Here is a 19,262-nt window from a genome sequence, read left to right on the forward strand (position 1 = left end):
AGGCATTTATGACTGGCACATAAAATGCTTGCTTTCCAAGACTATGTAGTTACTCACAGTGTGCATTTAAGTCATGCTGATAGTTAGGGCGAGAACAGATGCACGCAGAAGTGATTTGCAGAGATACACACTTTCTTAAACTCCACCTTCTTTTACCAATCACAGCCGATAGGCAAGTTCTAGTGCTAGAAGTAGTAATAATCACACTGAGTGACGACCCTGAGGCTCTCCGGGACCCTGTGACCACCACAGCTAAAGAAACGCGGTGTCACCTTGCACCTGCAGATCCTCCTGCTGAACCAGGAGGTCGGGGTGGCAGAGCTGGACTTCCTGCTCCGCTTTCCAGTGCAGACGGGCGTCACCAGTCCAGTGGAGTTCCTCTCCCAGCAGGCCTGGGGTGGCATCAAGGTCAGTACCAGCCCCTTGGAAAAGTCACGTTCACATCTCCTGGAGTTTCTCTCTGGCCCTGGTCCCCAGGAATTCATCAGGGCTCTCTTTTGGGGTTCCCCATGGAGCTTTTTGAACATGAGTGCATCCCTTTATCTGCACCCCCACAGCAGAGCTCACCCTTCCTGGCTGCTGAGGAGGCTTTGCAGAGAGCAAGCTGGTGCCTGCTGCTGTGGGCTCTGCCTCCAGGAGGTGAGGGAACAGTAAGATCCTGGGAGCTTCTCCATCTTAGCTGTGCTCCTTTCACCCGCCAGTGCCTAAAACTGGATGTGGGCTCCTCTGTGGGGCCCTCGGGCTGGTGTGGGGATGGTGTGATAGCACCTCCATGAAGTGGACAGATGCCAGGCCCTGTTCAGGCGTCTTCACCCTAACCCTAACCCCAACCCTAAGCCCAACCCCAAACCCAACCTCAACCCCAACCCCAACCCTAACCCCAGCTCCAACCCCAACCCTAATCCTAACCCCAACCCTAACTCCAACCCCAACCCCAACCCCAGCCCCAGCCCCAACCCCAACTCTAACCCTAACTCCAGCCCCAACCCAACCCCAACCCTAAACCTAACCCCAGCCCCTACCCAACCCCAACTCTAACCCTAACTCCAGTCCCAACCCAACCCCAACCCCAACCCTAACCTCAACCCCAACCCTAACCCTAACCCTAACCCTAACCCCAACCCTAACCTCAACCCCAACCCCAACCCTAACCCCAACCCCAACCCTAACCCTAACCCCAACCTTAACCCTTACTCGGCCTCAAGCAGGGGATGCATTCCGGCCTGGGATTATCAGTGGTCAAAAATAGTTCACAATAGGAAATGTATTACCTTAGTTTATTCTCATGCCCACCTGGGCAGTAGGTATTATTTGTTCCCATTTAACGTGTGAGGAGAATGAGGTCCCGCATCTTGTAAGTAGTAAATCCAGGACTCAAATTCCGGTCTGTCTGATGGCAGAGCCCGGTTTCTCTCCATGTTACTCAGTTCGGTCCAGTTGGGATTCCATGAGCCCTGAAAAACCACAAACGATAAGCTCCTTTCCCATGGGGACCCCGCCTGCGCTCAGGGGGCCTGACATGATGCCCAGCAGCAGAGGTCGGCTGAGGGAACGCCCTCTCCCCACGAGGGCAGCGGCCCAGTGCCTCCGGTATGAGTACCCACGGCGGGCACTGGTGCTGTGGGAGGACTGGCACCTGCACTAAATGACCCGTTTATGATCTTCCACGTTTGTAGCATTTTATACGTTTCATGCCACAAAAAAGTATAAGTCTGAAGTAACATGATGGCTCTCTTCCTCATTATATATTTTACTAAATTTTTGAGGTAATGTGGATTTCACTTGCAGTTATAACAAATAGCAGAGATGTTCCTTGTACCCCATTTCCCCCGACAGGAGCTTCTCGCATTCCCGTAGTACATCACACCCAGGACGTTGGCATTGATGCAGCCCACTAATGTTGATTCACCAGCTTGTCATGCACTCATTTTGTTGGGGGGGGTCTGTGTGTGTGTGTGTGTGTGTGTGTGCGCGCGCTTAGTTTTATCACACATGAAGATTCATGCAATCACCACCACAGTCGAGACAGATAAAATGTCATCACTACAGGGATCCTTCATGTCACCCTTTTACAGTCACAGCAACCTCCTCCCTCCCCCAGCTCCTAATGCCTGGCAACCGCTAATTTGTTCTCCATTTGTATAATTTCACCATCTCAAGAATGTTATATAAATGGAAATATACGGTAAGTAATCTTTCCAATGGGCTTGTTCACTCAGCATCGTTCCCTTGAGACCCATCCAAGTTTGATTTACTTTATAACTAAACCCCATACTTAGTCACTTACATGCGTGCCATCCCCTTCAAAGGATCCATCTTAGGAAAGTCAGGCTAATTCCACCACACTGCCACTGCCCAAAATATTTCTCTAACTTCCTTTTCAGAGTCTGTACCTATCTTTTAAATTATTTTTTAGGGCTGTATCTAAATTAGTGGCCATAAAACTTTTTCTGTATAGGGCCACATAGTAAATATTTAGACTTCGAGGGTCAGACTCTGTTACAGGTACTCAACTCTGCCAAAGTCACACAATATATAAGCAAGTGGAAATGCTGTTTCTTTTTTTTTTTTTCAATCCTCACCTGAGGATATGTTTTATTGATTTTAGAGAGAGAGGAAGGGAGAGAGAGAGTAACGTTAACGTGACAGAAACATTGATTGGTTGCCTCCCATATGCGCCCGTTGGGGGATCGAACCCACAACCTAGATATGTGGTCTGACCGGGAATCAAATCCACCTCCACAACCTTTCGTTGTACAGGACAATGCTCCAACCAGCTTAGCCACCCGGCAGGGCAAGGAAATACCTGAGTTTCAATAAAACTTTATTTACAAACACAGGTGGTGAGCCAGATTGGCCCTACAAGCTGCAGTTTGCTGATCCCTGATCTAAATAATAAAGAAGTGATTTGACTTTTATCTATTAATTTTATTTGTCATTCTGGACCCAATCTGGCAAATGAGAAGGGGACTAATATATTGGGAAAGAAACAGGGGAAACTCCATTCACAACAGCAATAAAATCATAAAGTTACGAAATGCCTAAGAGCAATTACAATATAATAAAGTTCATGGAAAACCATCAGCTTTCCTAGGCTACATAAGATATGAATGAATAGATACTCTAGAGTAGCACCATTCAAAAGAAACAGAATGCATGTCACATGTGTAATTTGAATTTTTCTAGCAGCCATATAGTAAAAATGTAATAAGAAGTTGCCCTGGCTGGTGCGGCTCAGTTGGTTAGAGTGTCGTCCCATGCACCAAAAGGTCACGGGTTCAATCCCCGGTCGGGGCATATACAGGAGGCAGCTGATTGATGTTTCTCTCTCTCTCCCTTCCTCTCTCTCTAGAATCAATGAAAAACATATCTTCAGGTGAGGATTAAAAAAAAGTAAAAAAAAAAATGTAATAAGAAATCAATGGAATTAACTTTAATAATATATTTTTTAACCCAATAAGCCAAAATATTATCATTTTAATATGAAATTGTTATAAATATTATTAAATCACTGTTTTATATTTGTGTACTGAGCCAGAATTCTGGTTTGTATTTTTTGCACTTATAGTACCTCTCAATTAAATGCTAAATCTTCATCAGAAATACTTGATTTGAATTTATATTTCACAAAATTTTAGAGTTAAAACAGTTGTTCATATACCCAAGTTGTTCCAATCATACTTAAAACTTTTCCAATTACTAAAGCAAGTTCCAATTTCTAAACGTAAATTTTAAAATAATTAACATTAAAGGCAATAAAATTGTCATTCAGTCACATGAGCCACATGTTATTTGCACTCACTGTGGCCAGTGGCTACTTTGTTGGACAGCACTGCCCCAGAGCTTGAGAACAGTGACAGTCTGATGCCCTTACGGAAAATAAATTCTGGAAAGCAGTTCTGAATGAGTGTGTTTGCAGACCTGGAGCAGCAATGGGGATGAACTAGTTAACACAGGCTCTGGGTTCAAGTTCAAGTTTGAGTGTGTGTGGCCTCTGGCATGTTTCTTATTCCTCTGAGACTTTCTTTTCTCATCTTCAAAATGGTCATTATAATACCTACCTCACAGGATGATGTAGACATATAAACACTCAGTAAATAGAAGCCGGCTATGGTTATGGTTATTGGTTATGGTTATGGTTATGGCTATCATATTTGTGTCCTAGAGATGCCATAACAAAGAACCACAAGCTAGTTGGCTTAAAACAGCAGAAACGTGTTACCTCACAGTTCTGGAGGCTAGAAGTCTAAAACCAAGATTTTGGCAAACCGTGATCCCTCCAGCAGGCCTCAAAGGGAGGATCCTTCCTTGCCTCTTGCAGCTTCTGGCAGCCCAGGCGCTCCTTGGTTTGTGGCAACATCACTTCCATCTCTGCCTCCATCTCTGCGGTCTTTACATGGCCACTCTCCCTCTGCCTGTCTTTGCGTCTCTTCTAGGAATATCAGTCGTATTAGATGATGGCCCATCCTACTGACCTCATCCTAACTTGATTACACCTGCAAAGGCCCTATTTTAAAATAGTCACATTGACAAATCTGGGAGGTTAGTCTTTTCAACCTATCTTTTTGAGGGACAGGATTCACCCATCACAGTTACGACTGCTAATTACCCATCTCTAAGGTGTGCACTTGCTGTGGTTGGTGCGGGTTGTGCCTTATAGCGTTTGTCCATGGAAGGAAAATCTCTGAGGAACTGCGAGTTGCCCAACTGGGCCAAATCCACTTGCCTTTCTCTCTATTACCCACAAAGCCCTCTGCAGCAGGAGTCGCAAAGAATAAATCATTCAGAAGCCCTCCACAGCCCTAAAGCTACTGTGCAATTTAGCTCTGTTCCTCTTTCCACGAAATGGACTGCCTGATTTGCTTTCCTTCGCCCGGCTTTGCTGTTTTGTTTTGTTTTGTTTTGTTTTGTGGGCTGAGCTCATCTGGCTGCTCAGAGGCTTTTGCAGATGAGTGAGGCTTTATCTCTCTCCCTCTGAGTTTCGTTGGTGGAGCAGCTGAGTCCAGCCCCAAAACTCAAGCACAGTGCAGGATGTGAGCAGGTGAAAATACAATGTAACGGGCAGTGCACATCACCAAAGCCTTTGATAAATGCTCTTTTTAAGTGTCCAGTTGGAGTTCAGCCTAAAGAAACAAACTCAGTATAATTGAATAGGACATGATAAAACAAAACTCTGTAAACATTCCGTCTGACTAGGAAGATGAATTGCCTTGTTTCCCCAGCAGCACTAATAGGCAGGGAATGAATGAAGTCTTTGTGATAAAATATTGCTTCTATTAATATCCTTTGTTAGGAATTTTTTAAGTTTAATCAAATGCTGAACTTTAAGGTACTGGGAATGTTCTGCCCTTCATTAGAGAATCTCATCTGTGAATCAGGCTTTGTTAGCCTTTGAAAGGCCCCTCACTACCACTCCGGATGCCAATTTAGCACAGTTGTATTTTGCTACACAGCCCAATGTAATTAGGTTAATTAGTCATTTCCATTTAACTTATTAGAAATGCCTTTCCCTCATTTGGAAGATGAAATGTTGCAATTGTGTTCAATCCAGAGCTTCAAGAAAGTGTGTTTCGGGCCCAGTGGTGGCAGCTGGAGGCGCGGATGGCAGAGTAATTTGCTCAGCACTGTGATGACGCCAGAGGGGGTAATGGGACTGCAGGAGGGTTCCTGATGACGCAAGCTGGGACGAGGGACTGAGGTGGCTGCCTGAGTGATGAGCGAGTTCCCGGCACACAGAGAAATAATTATAGCCGCTACTCTCTTCTCAGCCTGCCAGGAGCCTTCCTGCTGGCTGCCCAGATGTCGAACTTGATGAATTGGGCACTACCTAAGTTCCAGGCAGCCTGCGAGGCCTGAGGCCTGCAAAGATGATTAAGAAAGTTCTTGCCCACAGGGAGCTCACAGTTGTGCAGGAGTAGCAGGCATGTAAACCTACAACCACAATTCAATAACTACAAGCCCCAAAAATCTGTAGAGTTTTCACAGCACTTGTATCTACATTAGAGTCTGAGCTACACAAACAATTACCTGGCCTCATTTTCCAAATGAGAAAATCTACGCCCACAAAGGTCGTAAGAGGCTCCTAAGAGGTGTGTCTGGGACCAGAACTCTCGTTTCCAGGCCCCTCCTCCACCATCCTACACACTTGTCCGCATGAGCAAAGGTGTTCCCTGCTCTGAGTGGTCAGGGTGAAGCTGAGAAGCCACAGAGCCCATGTGAAAGGACACATACGGCAGGACAGGCGTTCATCCGCACGAGAGGAGAGCCTAGGCAAGCCCGGGTCAGTGTCTGTGTCCTCCAGCTTTACTCTCCCCTTGTCACCTATGAGACTTCTACTGCAGTCACGCTCCTTTCTCCCATGCCCCACACTCTTCCTTTGCCTGGTTTTGGCTCTTGTTAATCCTTCCCCATTAAATGCCATTCCCTTCTCTCTACCTCTATTTCCACCCAACAGAATTTTACATCCTCACTGAGGCCCCCTTATTTCCTCTTTCTCTTGACTGTAAGCTCCTGTGGAAGGCATGTGTCTTCTTTTGTTCACCTGTATGTTCCCGAGTATCTGACATGTAGTAGAAATTCAATGAAAATCAAATGAGGGGGTGAGTGAATTCAAATGACAAGAATGTGTGGGTTCCTTAAAACCCATAGCATTGTGGGAGGTGCTTTGGACAAAGTCTACTTTCTAATCTCATTGGAGGGACCAAACGTGCAGACAGAGTTGAGGGATGGTGGAAAGGCTGCAGGTACCTCAGTGTCTAAGTGAGTGATGGTTATGTGGGCACTCTGAGGAAACAGGATGAACCCCTCACCCCCAAATTTGGTTCCAATAACAACAGATGATGCCAAAGACATACCTAAGGAGGTATGGAGATGTTTATTACGCATATAATAAGACTTTCTAGGGAGAGCAGGGAGTTCGGAGGCAGTCTGTAAGAGACCCAGGAAAGGAGACCACTTTGGGGTTCTTATGGAAGGTATGGGGTGGAGCCAGGGTGAGAGTTCCTGGGCCTGGACAGGGGCTAGCATGGTACAACTTCCCTCCAGCACCAGAGAGCGAGTGCCCAGGCTTCTTATCAGCTTGGCCAGGTGTGGAGCAGAAGAGAAAGGGAGAGGGACTAGGCTTAAGGACCATCAGCAGTCAAATATCTAAAAACTGAGTCAATCTCTTTATTGAAGATGTCAATGTCAACTCTGTGTCTCCACAAAAGAAGGGTGGGAGGATTGTGTGTTCTAGGTTAGAGAGGATGTATGTGAGGGAGGTTGCTGGCTTTGAACTGGACTTGAACAATTTGTAGAACCTTAACAAATAATAATCAGCCATGACCAGCACAAGAGAGGAGTAAGATTTGGTGGCGAGAAGAACAGGACCTGACGTGATGAAAGGAGTGTGACCAAGGAATTGAGCTGGAATGAGTCTGGCACGTTTCCAAGGTTCAGGGCAGATGTGCTCAGGCCGAGTAGGAGGGCAGTGGGCTCCCTGGTTGACTGGATGGATTGGAGGCAAGCACTAAAGGAAGAGATTTGATTAATAAATTGTGCATTTGGACGCAATCCTTATGGAAGTAGGCAGTTCATGGAAGCCTTAGAGTCGGTATTGATACAAAGTCAATGATTCCAGAGTCATTTTTAGAGAGGCATTGACCGAAGCTGCTGGCAGAGTGAATATGGGAATGAAAGGGGGGAGTCAGACACTTAAAGTGTCCAGGCTCCTTGACCAGAAAAATGGCTTCCCTTTTGTACTCTGCAGCTGCTTAGTGTCTGCTGCTGGTAGTATTCCAGACGCTTCCTCTGCTAAACCTTGCATATTATTCAGGCAGTTTGCTAGAGGTGAGCTGGTCAAAATCCTTCCTCTTCCTTGAGTTCGCTTGGAAGGAGACGCAAGGCTCCAGAAAAAGAGTATAAATGAGACAGAATCATGTCTATAATACCATCTTGCTCCTTAACTCCCCAACACAGTGCAAATTGCAGCTTTGAGAAACTGCAGCTCAGAGCCCGATTCTCTGACATTTCCTAGGCTCTCTCAGCCATGGAAGAATTCTGTAATCTGGATCGGGACATCGAGGGATCTGCCAAGAGCTGGAAGAAGTTCGTGGAATCGGAATGTCCTGAGAAGGAGAAGTTCCCGCAGGAGTGGAAGAACAGGACAGCCCTGCAGCGCCTCTGCATGATGAGAGCCATTCGGCCCGACCGGATGACCTACGCCATGCGGTAGGGAAGGGGGCGGCTGGGGGCCCAGGGCAGGCGTGGGGCCACCTCGGTGTGGCCAGACTAGCAGGGCCGAGCGCAAAAGCCATGTGTGTACAGTGACGGGAGCCTTTGTACCAGCATCTTAAATCCCATGAGGCCTGCGTTTGCCACGCCTTTTCCTAATACCTGGGGGGACAGTTTGGAAAGGGTACTCATCAATACCAGTTTGAGAAGGACGCTGGTCGCATCTAAGGCGGCAGGAGATGATGGGACCCAGAGCACAGGTGGAAGGGTCATCCTTAGCAGGAAGGACATCTCTTTCATCACAGAGAGAGGGAGATGGGTGCGGCTGTTGTTAAGCTGGTAAAAGGATGGTAGAAAACTGAGAAGGATTTTATCTGATGACTCCTGTTTTCTCTGAGAAGCAGGAAGCACGATCCCCAGTTGAGTTGATGTGAAAGGGGAGGTAGCAGGGTTGGAGGTTGGAGGAGAGTGCAGAAGGCTTGAAGTAGGATCTGTGAAAAAATGAGAGAAGGTTGACCAGGGAAACTCAGTGAATTTCAAGTAGCACTGAGGGCCCACGTAGCTAAGACCCTGCATCTGCAGCGGCACCAGCCCTCGCCGTTAGATCTTGCATGCGGTGTAGCTCAGAGGTCTGTTGACCCAGAGCGCCCGCCTTTCCCTGTTGGTGTGTTGGAGTAAGAGCAGGTAAAGGAAGGGCGGTTTTGGCAAGAGAGTGGTTAGAAGTTACAGGCCGGGCAATCTATAGCGACAGGATGCAGGTTGGCACTCGCCTGGGCCAAAGGGTGGAAATAGCAATTATTTCAACAGGCAGGAAAACCTTATTGGCAGGATGAAAATGTTCTAAAACTGGTTTATGGTGAAGGTTGTACAACTTAGTGAATATACTAAAAAGTATTGAATAATACTGTTTTAATGAGTAAATTTTATGGTATGTCAATTAAATCCAAGAAAGTTGTTTTAAAAGAAACAAGTTATAGGCCATGGACTCGACCCTGGATAGGAAAAAAGTGATGAGAATAAGGAGATGACTTAAAAGAAAGAAAACACTAGGGAGGCCAAGATACTGCATTTGTCATGGCACCAACACAGGCAGAGAATAAGTGAAGGAAGGGTAAGCTGCCAAAAGGACTGCAAGGGTAGAAAGGGCTGGTCAGAGTGGGATGTTTTCATATATGGTTTCAGACATAGGAAAAGTTCCCTAGCAATAACTAGGATCAGGGTGTGCCTGGGGAGTCGGGTGGCTGAGGGGGGAGAAATAAGGTTGCTAGGAACCTGGAGGATTGTACACATGGATGTCAATGTCATTCAGGTTGGTGGAAAGTCCCTGAGCCAAGTGTCCAAGTGTTCAGTGAATGGGTACAGTGGCCAAAGGAGCAATAAATGACTGATATTCAGGTATGGTGGTGACACATCAGGGGAAATGAGCCGCAGTGGAGCTACAGAGTGGAGAAGTAATGTTTATAAATAATAGTCATCCGTGAGCAGGACCATCGTCCCACCTCCCAATCCTGAGGCACATCAGGTGCAGGAGGATGAGCTGAAGGGCTACAGGAAAAGTAGTGTCCCTGGGGGAGAGTTAAGGCCAGAGCTGGACCGGATGGTCAGGAAGTGGTTGCAGCTTCCAGGTTTCCTTTAGTATAAAATGGGACACTGTGGAAAGGAACATTGATAAGTGGAGTAAGATGGAAAGAAACACGAGTAGTGATAGAACATGAGAGACTAAAAGACTGGAGAGCCTTAAGTGACAGGTGGAGGATCACAGGGGTATGAAGTTTGGAGGATTTCGCGGCCTGCAAGCTTTCAGAAGGCATTGGCTCTGGCCGTCTTCTGAGGGATGGTGGTGATGGGACAGGGCACCCAGGGCTCTCGAAGGAGTCAGTGGGGGCCTGGGTGGGTGGGATGGAGGAGGAGCCCTGATCTAGGTGAGCAGGCTGGCAACTAGCAACACAGGTTTTAAGTGTTGACTTAGTAAGTGGTGCTGGGAGTCTGTCCTAGCTCTGTAACTACCAAGCCCATGACCTTGAGCACATCCTTCCATTTCCGTAGACCTCTGTTTCTCAAGTGTTATTCTTTTGTGACTGATACACTTACGTCGTTTTTTTTTTCTGGAAGAGATTTTGTTGAGGAGACATTAGGAAGCAAATACGTGGTGGGAAGAGCATTAGACTTTGCAACCTCATTTGAAGAATCCGGACCAGCCACTCCCATATTTTTCATCCTGTCTCCAGGGGTGGACCCACTGAAGGATGTGGAGAGTCAAGGTGAGAAGACTTCCTCTTGGGGCCACGGCTGCACCAGCCCAGTGCTCTTTTACTCTTTGCGTCTGTCGGTTTCTCTATTCCAGATTCCAGGTCATTACGCAGTACTCAGCATCTGCTAACCAGGGTCACAGAAATCAGGGTCCTTGCTGAACCCACACCAGGGGGCCATTGCTCTGGGCTCCACAAGGTAGAATACACAGTAGCAGGTTCTTGGGGAGACTTTGTCCCGCCACCACCCCTCCCCTTACTGGGGCTGGAGCTCTCATCCTGAAATACAAGCACAATCCTTTCACAGGCTCCCATTGCCCTCAGAAGGAGGTTCAGACTCCTTACGGGGCTTATGGGAAAGTCAGTCCTCCAGCTCCTCCCTATTTCTCCAGCCTGCTTTACATTTTTAGATTCCTGTTGCTGCTGTAACAAACTACCATAAACTTAGAAGCTTAAGATAACACTAATTTATTATTTTACAGTTCTAGAGGTTGAAAGCATAAATGGGGCTCCCTCTTTTCCTCATAAGGACCATTACAATTAGGTTGGGCCTACTCAGATAATCCAGGACTATCTCCCCATCTCCAGATCTTTAACTTAATCATACCTGCAGAGTCCCTTTGCCATGTGAAGTGACATACCCAGGTTCTGGGGATTAGGACCTGGACTCTTTGGGGGCTCATTATTCTGCCTACATTTCCCTGCCCCCTCTTGTGTACTCTACACAGTGGTCATTTAATTCCCCCCCAAAATTCTGTTTCCCCTCGGCATCCCCTTCACCAGGCTAGCATCTACTACAGGCCTATATGTCACCACCTCCAGGAAGCCCTACTTGACTTCCAAGGTGCTAGGGTCCCCTCCCATGTACTCCTAGAGCACTCTTCTTTCTGTGTACCACATTGTAATTGTCTAGTGACAATTGTGACTTCCTATGAGAATGACAGCTCCTTGGGACTATGTGTCCTTCTCACCAGAGTCTCCCCAGTTCCTAGCACTGTGCTTTCCATGTGATGGGCATGCAGTAAATACATTTGTTCAATGAAGGAATGAGCGAATGAATTACCCATTAAGGCTATGAAACTAGCAAAACTACAACATTTTACAAAGTTAAATAAAAACCTAACAGGTTTTTATAGATCCAGGTCTTCGTAGGCAAGAATCCAGACCATGAGCAGTCTGTTACTTGTTATGTACTGAAAGAGACCACAGCATAAGCCTGGTGTTTGGAGGTAGATAAGATGAAGCCAACTTGGCCCCAAAGAACAGATAATAATCTGTAAAGGAAAAGAATGATCTTATTTACTAATTTAATGTATATTTTTGTAATCTCCTAAAAATTATAAGTAACATTTAAAAATATTTTTAAATACAAATAATAAAGAATTTCAAATGAAGAGCAACAGTTCCTGGCTCCAGCCCTTCCCATACCCAGCCCCCCATCCCAGACACTAGGCTTTTGCCCATTTCTGAATTTAGTCCTCTTGATAGCTACTTCTCTATTTCCTACTAATAATCTTTCATCACTCTTTTAGAATTTATCAATTTTCAATGTCTATTTATTTCCTAATATGAAAAACACAACTATAGCTCCCATTGCTGCCCACCAAGCCTCTCCCCTTTCCCCCCAAATTTTAACAGCTCTACTGAAATATAATTCCCATGCTATACAATTCACCCATTTAATGTATACAATTGAAAGTTTGTTAATATTTTCACAGGGCTGTGCTACCATCACCATAATCTAATTTTAGAAAAGTTTTGTCTTCCCCCCAAAGTAACCCTGTATCTATTAGCAATCATTCCCTATTCCATCCCACCACCTCCCAGGCCTAGTCACCACCAGTTTACTTTCTGTCTCTAAAAATTTGCCTATTCTGGGCATTTCCTGCAAATGGAATCATATACCCATGTGGTCTTTCTTGTGTGGCTTCTTTCACTTAACACAATATATTCAAGTTGCATCCATGGTGTAGCATGAATCAGAATTTCATTCCTTTTTATGGCTGTTGTCACCCTTTTAATGAGTAGTCCTACCAGTCCCTGGAAGTTTTATTCTTTTCCTGCTGACAAATCTAGTTTCCTCATTTTTATTCAATAATTTCCTTTTGGGAAGCTTTTATACACCGGCTTATGAGCAATTTCTTACTGTTCTTTGCCAGTTGACCTCCAACTACCCCATCACATAGCCTGAAGCTTTCTGTCACTTCAGGCAAGCTGACCCTCCCTACTCCATACTGATTATTAGTCTCTAAGTACATTATCTCAGCCTGCCCTTGGTTTAATCTTAACGCATATTTCCTTACCAGAGGCAATTTTGCTTTTCATCGGATAGAGATTGCTTAGTCACCTGTGCCTCTCCCTCTTTTTCTTCCTCCCCGCTGCCTCCTTGATGGTTTGGTTTATTTCGTAATGCGCCCACTTAGAACATACACTCTGGTGGTATCCGTGCTCTCCGCATCTTGGGCCTAATCAGTTTGCCTGAGGGGCTCTTGTTCTCAAGTTTGGAATCCACATGACTGACTCAAACACTCTGCCCTGTTTCCCCCGGCTCCAGCTGATTAACTAAACCTACTGTCTCTGTGCTGGACTGAGCCTGTTATCAGACAGTTCGCTGCTGTACTCCAGCTAGACTCCTAGCAAAGCTCGGCATCCTTTCCCACCTTCGAGTATGTGATTTCTCTTTTTAACTACTTCCCCTCTCTATCCCCTATTTCATCGAGGCAGTTCTTAATATTGGGTAGGGATTTAAAACCCTGAGAGTCAGCTGAAAGGTTTGTTCCCTTGTCCTAATATTAACCCCCTCAAATGCATGAACCCCCAGACAAACAAAATTCTGTGTAAGATTGTGGGGCTTCTCTAAGCCCCTGAAGCTCATCTATTGACACTAATTAGGAGTCTATTTTTTCTAGCGCTTCTGTGCGTCTCTGTCTCCTCCAGCATTTTCCTTCCTCAACAATTTTTAAGGAAGAGGAGGAGGCAATTTTACCGCCTCTGTTTTAACATGAAACCTACCACATCCACTCCCACTCCTTTTCTTCTTGCCTTCCCAGATTAAGCCTCTAACAGTGCTCTAATTTTACTCTTTCCCTCTTTTCTCATTGCCTTCTTCCTAAATGAGCCAGACTTCCTTGTTTGCACAATAATTTTTGCTTTTTCTCCACCTAAAAGCAATCACCCACAAGAAGAAAAAATAAAAGGCACCCAAATTGGAAAGAAAGAAGTAAAACTATCATTATTTGCAGATGACATGATACTGTATATAGAGAACCCTAAAGATTCTATCAGAAAATGATTAGAACTGATAAATAAATGTAGTAAGTAGAAAGATACAAAATAAATACCCAGAAATTAGGTGCATTTTTATACACCAATAATGAACTATCAGAAAGGGAAACTAAGAAAGCAATCCCATTTACAATTGCATCAAAAATATAAAATAGCTAGGAGTAAATTTAACCAAGGAGGTAAAAGACTCAGAAAATTAGAAGGCACTGAAGAAATTGAGGAAGATGCAAATAAGTGGAAACATATTCTGTGCTCATAGATTGGAAGAGGTAACATTGTTTAAATGTCCATACTACCCAAAGCAATCTATAGATTCAAGTAATTCCTTTTTTTAAAATATATCTTCATTGATTTCAGAGAGGAGAAGGGAGAGGGAGAGAGAGAGAGTCATTGATCAGCTGCTTCCTGTGCGGCCCCCGACTGGGGATCAATCCTGCAACCCGGGCATGTGCCCTGACTGGGAATCGAACCTCAATCTCCTGGATCCTAGGTCGAAGCTCAACTGCTGAGTCACGTCCAACCAGGCTCTATTTTTTAAAAAATAGTGTATTTCACAAAACAAAAACAAATAATACAAAAATTATATGGAATCATAAAAGACCCCAAATAGCCAAGCAATTTGAGAAAGAATAACAAAGTTGGAGGCATCACGTTACCTGCTATCAAACTATACTACAAGGCCATAGTAATCAAAACAGCATGGTACTGGCATAAAAACAGACACATAGATCAATAGAACAGAATAGAGAGCCCTAAAATAAACCCATACCTATGTGGTCAATTAATATTTGACAAAGGAAACAAGAAGATGCAATGGGGTAAAGACAGTCTAGTCAATAAATGGTGTTGGGAGAATTGGACAGATATGTGCAAAAAAATGAAACTAGAGCACCCTCTTACAGCATATACAAGAATAAACTCAAAACAGATTAAAGATATGTGTGTGTGTGTATATATATATATATATATACACACACACACAAGACTTGAAAGCATAAAGCTCCTAAAAGAAAACATAGGGAGTAAAATCTCTGACTGTCTCTTAGTAATATTTTTTATGATATATCTCCTTGGGTAAGGGAAACAAAAGAAAAAATAAACAAATGGGACTACATCAAAGTAAATATTTTTTGCGCAGCAAAGGAAACCATCAACAAAATGAAAAGACAACCCCCTGAATGGGAGAACACATTTGCCAATGATATATGCAATATCCTAAATTTATAAAGAACTTATAAAACTCAACACCAAAAAAACAAACGATCCAATTTAAAAAAATGGGCAAAAGACCTGAATAGACACTTCTCCAAAGAGGACATACAGATGGCCGAGAGACATATAAAAAGATGCTCATCATCACTAATCGTCAGAAAAATGCAAATTAAAACCACAATGAGCTACCACCTCACACTTGTCACAAGGGCTGTCATGAATAAATCAACAAACAGCAAGTGTTGGGGAGGCTGTGGAGAAAGGGGGGCCCTTGTGCACAGCTGGTGGGAGTGCAGACTGGTGCAGCCACTGTGGAAAACAGTACTGAGGGCCCACAAAAAATTAAAAATGGAGCTGCCTTATGACCCAGCAACTTCTCTGGGTATATTCTCAGAAGAAATCCAAAACTAATTTGAAATTGGACAGATATGTGCAAAATAGACAATCAGTATATGATTGTCTAACAAACAAAACAACTAAAGGGAAAGAGAAGTTAAAGGCAGTGCAGGTCGGGCATGGGAGCCAGAGTGTGAAACAGTGTGAAGGGGAAGCCCCAGGAGACCGTGGCTGAGAGCCTCGGAGTTGCGGACGGAAGGCCTCTGCGAGGTTGCCTCGGCCCATCTCGAGGCTTGAGCGCGGGGCCGTCATCTCGCTGAATGTCCAGGCGGGGCAGATCCGCTCAAATCCCCCTCCCGTCATCTCCGAGACCCATTTCTTTCTCTCCAGCCTCACGGGCCTGCCTCGGGCTAGCCTGACGCAGTGCTAGACTTTGTAGCTTTCAAACTAATCTCTCTAAGCCCCTCTTTCCCCATATCCTTCTCTTTCTAATAAAGAACAGAAACAGGCTCTTTTGTAAGCGGAAATGTCAGCAAGACTATCTCGTAATCCAGGCACCTTTTATCCTGATATATTCTCTGGAATAGGTTTTTTATACCCCTGGTTCTAAGGCTGATGTCAAATCTGTTGCCAGCAGGATGTATAGAGTTTAACAAGGTTATTTCTGGGGTGTCTCAGTTGAATCTATCATAACTCCTCACTGTAAAAAGTCATCTTCTTGCTTTGTCTCATCCAGGTGAAGGAGAGTTTATACTTTTTTTAGTATTTAAAAGAACTGCCCAATAGTGACAGTTTTCTTTAAATTTTCTAGCATGAGTATATATTGCATGTTCACTTTTAGTTCCTCTAAACCTAAAAATCTTATGTGCCAATTTTTATTATTTTTCTTTTTTTAATTTCTTATCTTTTCTCTTGTGTACTTCACCTTCCTAGAAAAATCACTCGATGATTTCTTCATGGTATTATACATTTTTATGATCCTTTTGTCTAAAAAATATTATGTCATTTCTGTAAACTTTATAGTATTTGGCTAATAACTGATGTCCAAGTAAAACTGCTCCACTCTAAAACTGGCCATTTCTTTGGGGGGAGTTTTTCTAGGGCCGGAGGACAACTCCTGAGCGTTGGCCTTGCCTCAGCGACGTGGTTGTGATCATTGTGTCGGTGTGGCCATCCCCTTACTACATTCCTAACACCAGCAACATCCAACAGATACATCCACTACAACATTCACACCTATGCAACGAAGCCCCTGCATGTCTTGCCTCTTTACTCTAATTCATGCAAAGTGATGAGATAAAACTTTTCTATTCATTGGGATTAATAGGGGAGGCGGTTAATATGGCATAAAGTATGGTAAGCCAGAACGACCTGAATTCTGCCCATGCTGGCCACATATCCCAGCAAAATTCCAGGGAAAGTATATATACAGAGGACAAAGCACGTTAGGCAGGGCCACACCCACGCGCTTGCTACCCTGTGAGCCTTTTCAAATCAGCACTCTCTAGGGTGGTGGGCCAAGGCCTGGCCTTCAAAGGGAAGATCTATGAAGAGCATCAGCACTTCTATCCATTCTTGGGGATTCAGGGAGGAGGCAGGTGAAGCAGGTTTTGTCAAGACAAGTGCTTCTTTCTATTTGGGAATAGAATGCTGGAAGGCGTAGCCCTCTGTGGAGAAAGGTCAGCATGTGAGGCTCGGGCACACCTCTATGTGGGCTCAGGAACACCTCTGTGCGGCCTCGGGCACACCTCTGTGCGGGCCCGGGCACACCTCTGTGCGGGCCCGGGCACACCTCTGTGCGGGCCCGGGCACACCTCTATGTGAGGCCCGGGCACACCTCTATATGGGCCCAGGCACGCCTGTGTGCGGGCTCGGGCACGCCTGTGTGTGAGGAGTGCCATGGAGGTGTGTGCTTCCTAATGAACATTAAACAACACAGACCATCAGACACAGAGACGATAATGACAACTCCATACTCCTTTTAGGTAAAAAACTCGGATACACCTTCAACAACAGGAACTTTCACAACGTATCTTTGGGGCAAGGACAAGAGGTGGTGGCTGAGGCTGCACTGGATCTGGCTGCGAAGAAAGGTCACTGGGTTATTTTGCAGGTAAGCACCCTCCACCCTGAGCAGTGTCATTCTGGACCCCGTCCCTGTCCGGACCTCACGGCGCAGCCTCTTGGCATCTCTTTCCTCTCTCCTCACTTCCTTTCCTCCACACCCTTGCCCCCCTTGATCAGTCCTCATTATCTCCCCAGTCTTCTCCCTTGTGTGTTCCCCTCTTCTCCCCTCCCCAATAACTTTTCTCCCTCCTTTCCCCTGCTGTGGCCACTCTGCCTCTCTAAGCAGCTCTGCTTACAGCAGGAAGCCGGCGCCCCCTTGGATGCCTGCTCAGGAAGTTGGCACTCGGTTGAAGGCCATGCAGGGATTTTTTTGGCTGCTGATCCCCTCTCATGCATTTCATGGAACTTCCTTGATGTATTTTTCTGTTGTGTTATATGTTTGTTTGTTTTTTAATATGTTTTTATTGATTTCAGAGAGAGGAAGGGAAAGGGAGAGAGAGAGAGAGAGAGAAACATCAATGCTGAGAGTCATTGATTGGCTGCCTCCTGCACACACCCTATTGGGGATCGAGCCCGCAACCCGGGCATGTGCCCTGACGGGGGATTGAACCCCATCTCCTGGTTCATAGGTTGATGCTGAACCACTGAGCCAGGCTGTTGTGTTATATGTTTTACGTTCTGGTTACATGCATGACTAGAACATCACAGTGTAACTAGAGCTTAGCCTCTTCACTGAGAGTTCATGCTAAGGTTGGAAATCTGGGCCCACTACTGGTAATTTCACTGGACGGTTACAAGAAATAATGGGCACCCCTCTTCCACTATGGCCTGTCCTCTTATTTCTTTTTTGTGCAACTCGTATGGCTGTCGGGGCTGGGGCCAACAAGTGCCTTACTCCTCTCTTTCTCGAGGGCCCATGGCTATGTGGAGATGACTCGGTGTATGGGTATGTCCTTCACTCCATTCTCTAGGGAAAAACCTTTCTTATTTACCTTTTTGCGCCTAGCACATTACTGTGGACACAGTAGACACTCAACAAAACCACCCAATGAAGAAATCAATGAAAGAAAAATAAGTGAAAAGGCCAGGCACTCTCATCCCACCTTGGCTTTGGTTTCTAGGAACTTCCCCCGTCTCCTTATAGTTCACTGCACTGTATTTTGCTGCTGGGTCTTCATCCTCAATTATTCTGTTATTTATTCAGAACTTAGCACCTGTCCATCCCCAGGGACCTGCCATTCCCTGGGACTCCTTCTCTAGAGACAGCGGGTACCTCAGGAGAAAAAAACTGACAATAGCTGGGGGTTCCTCTCCCTCCCATGTGGATCAGCATGGTGCTGGGGAAGGTGATCTCCCAGCCATCTCAGGCTCATTTGCCAAAGAGACACCCTGTGGGCAGTAGTGACCTTAGGAACCCAGCCCGCAACCAAATGAACAGGGAGTGTTTCCTCCTCCAGAACCTACTGGCTTCTCAGGACCCCCACATCTTGTGCTGATGTGGTTTCTGAGAGCTCTTCAAGATTAAACTCAGAAGTCAGAGCTCCTGAAGAGGTAGCACAGGCACTCACTTGTGAGTTGCTGGCACGTCCTGGCTGACAGAACCCTGCTCTCTGGGCAGCCCACTAAAGTTTCCACTCCAAAAGAGTGACTGTAAATGAATTTTTAGTTTAACATATTTTCATTTCAACAACCTTTCAGATCCATTACCTTTGGTTATTTGCAGCAACTCTGTGAAATAAGTATGGCAATATATTACTGTTGTTTCCCTTTTTTAGAAAAGAAAACAAGAGACCAGATGTCTGTGGCCCAAGTACTGTGTGTGCTCAGTGCCAATCTGTATACTCCTGGCTCTGTGAGCAGGCTGCCCCGAGTGTTTATCGAGGAGCTTCTACCTGGCCATTA

At 45.3% G+C, this 19,262-nt stretch overlaps 1 protein-coding gene across 1 annotated transcript in view; it reads left to right on the forward strand.

Moving 5' to 3' along the window:
* The window catches only part of DNAH9 (dynein axonemal heavy chain 9), a gene marked incomplete at its 5' end in the record, with an annotated part of 294,508 nt that overhangs the window by 241,160 nt on the left and 34,086 nt on the right, over nt 1-19,262 (forward strand). Inside the window, 4 exon segments of the mRNA XM_081115813.1 lie at nt 286-408; nt 8,015-8,208; nt 10,324-10,472; nt 17,279-17,406. Of these exon segments, the coding sequence (XP_080971939.1) occupies nt 286-408; nt 8,015-8,208; nt 10,324-10,472; nt 17,279-17,406 (594 nt within the window).

Source organism: Miniopterus schreibersii (assembly GCF_964146895.1).
Source record: "Miniopterus schreibersii genome assembly, chromosome: 16".
Taxonomy (NCBI): Eukaryota; Metazoa; Chordata; class Mammalia; order Chiroptera; family Miniopteridae; genus Miniopterus; species Miniopterus schreibersii.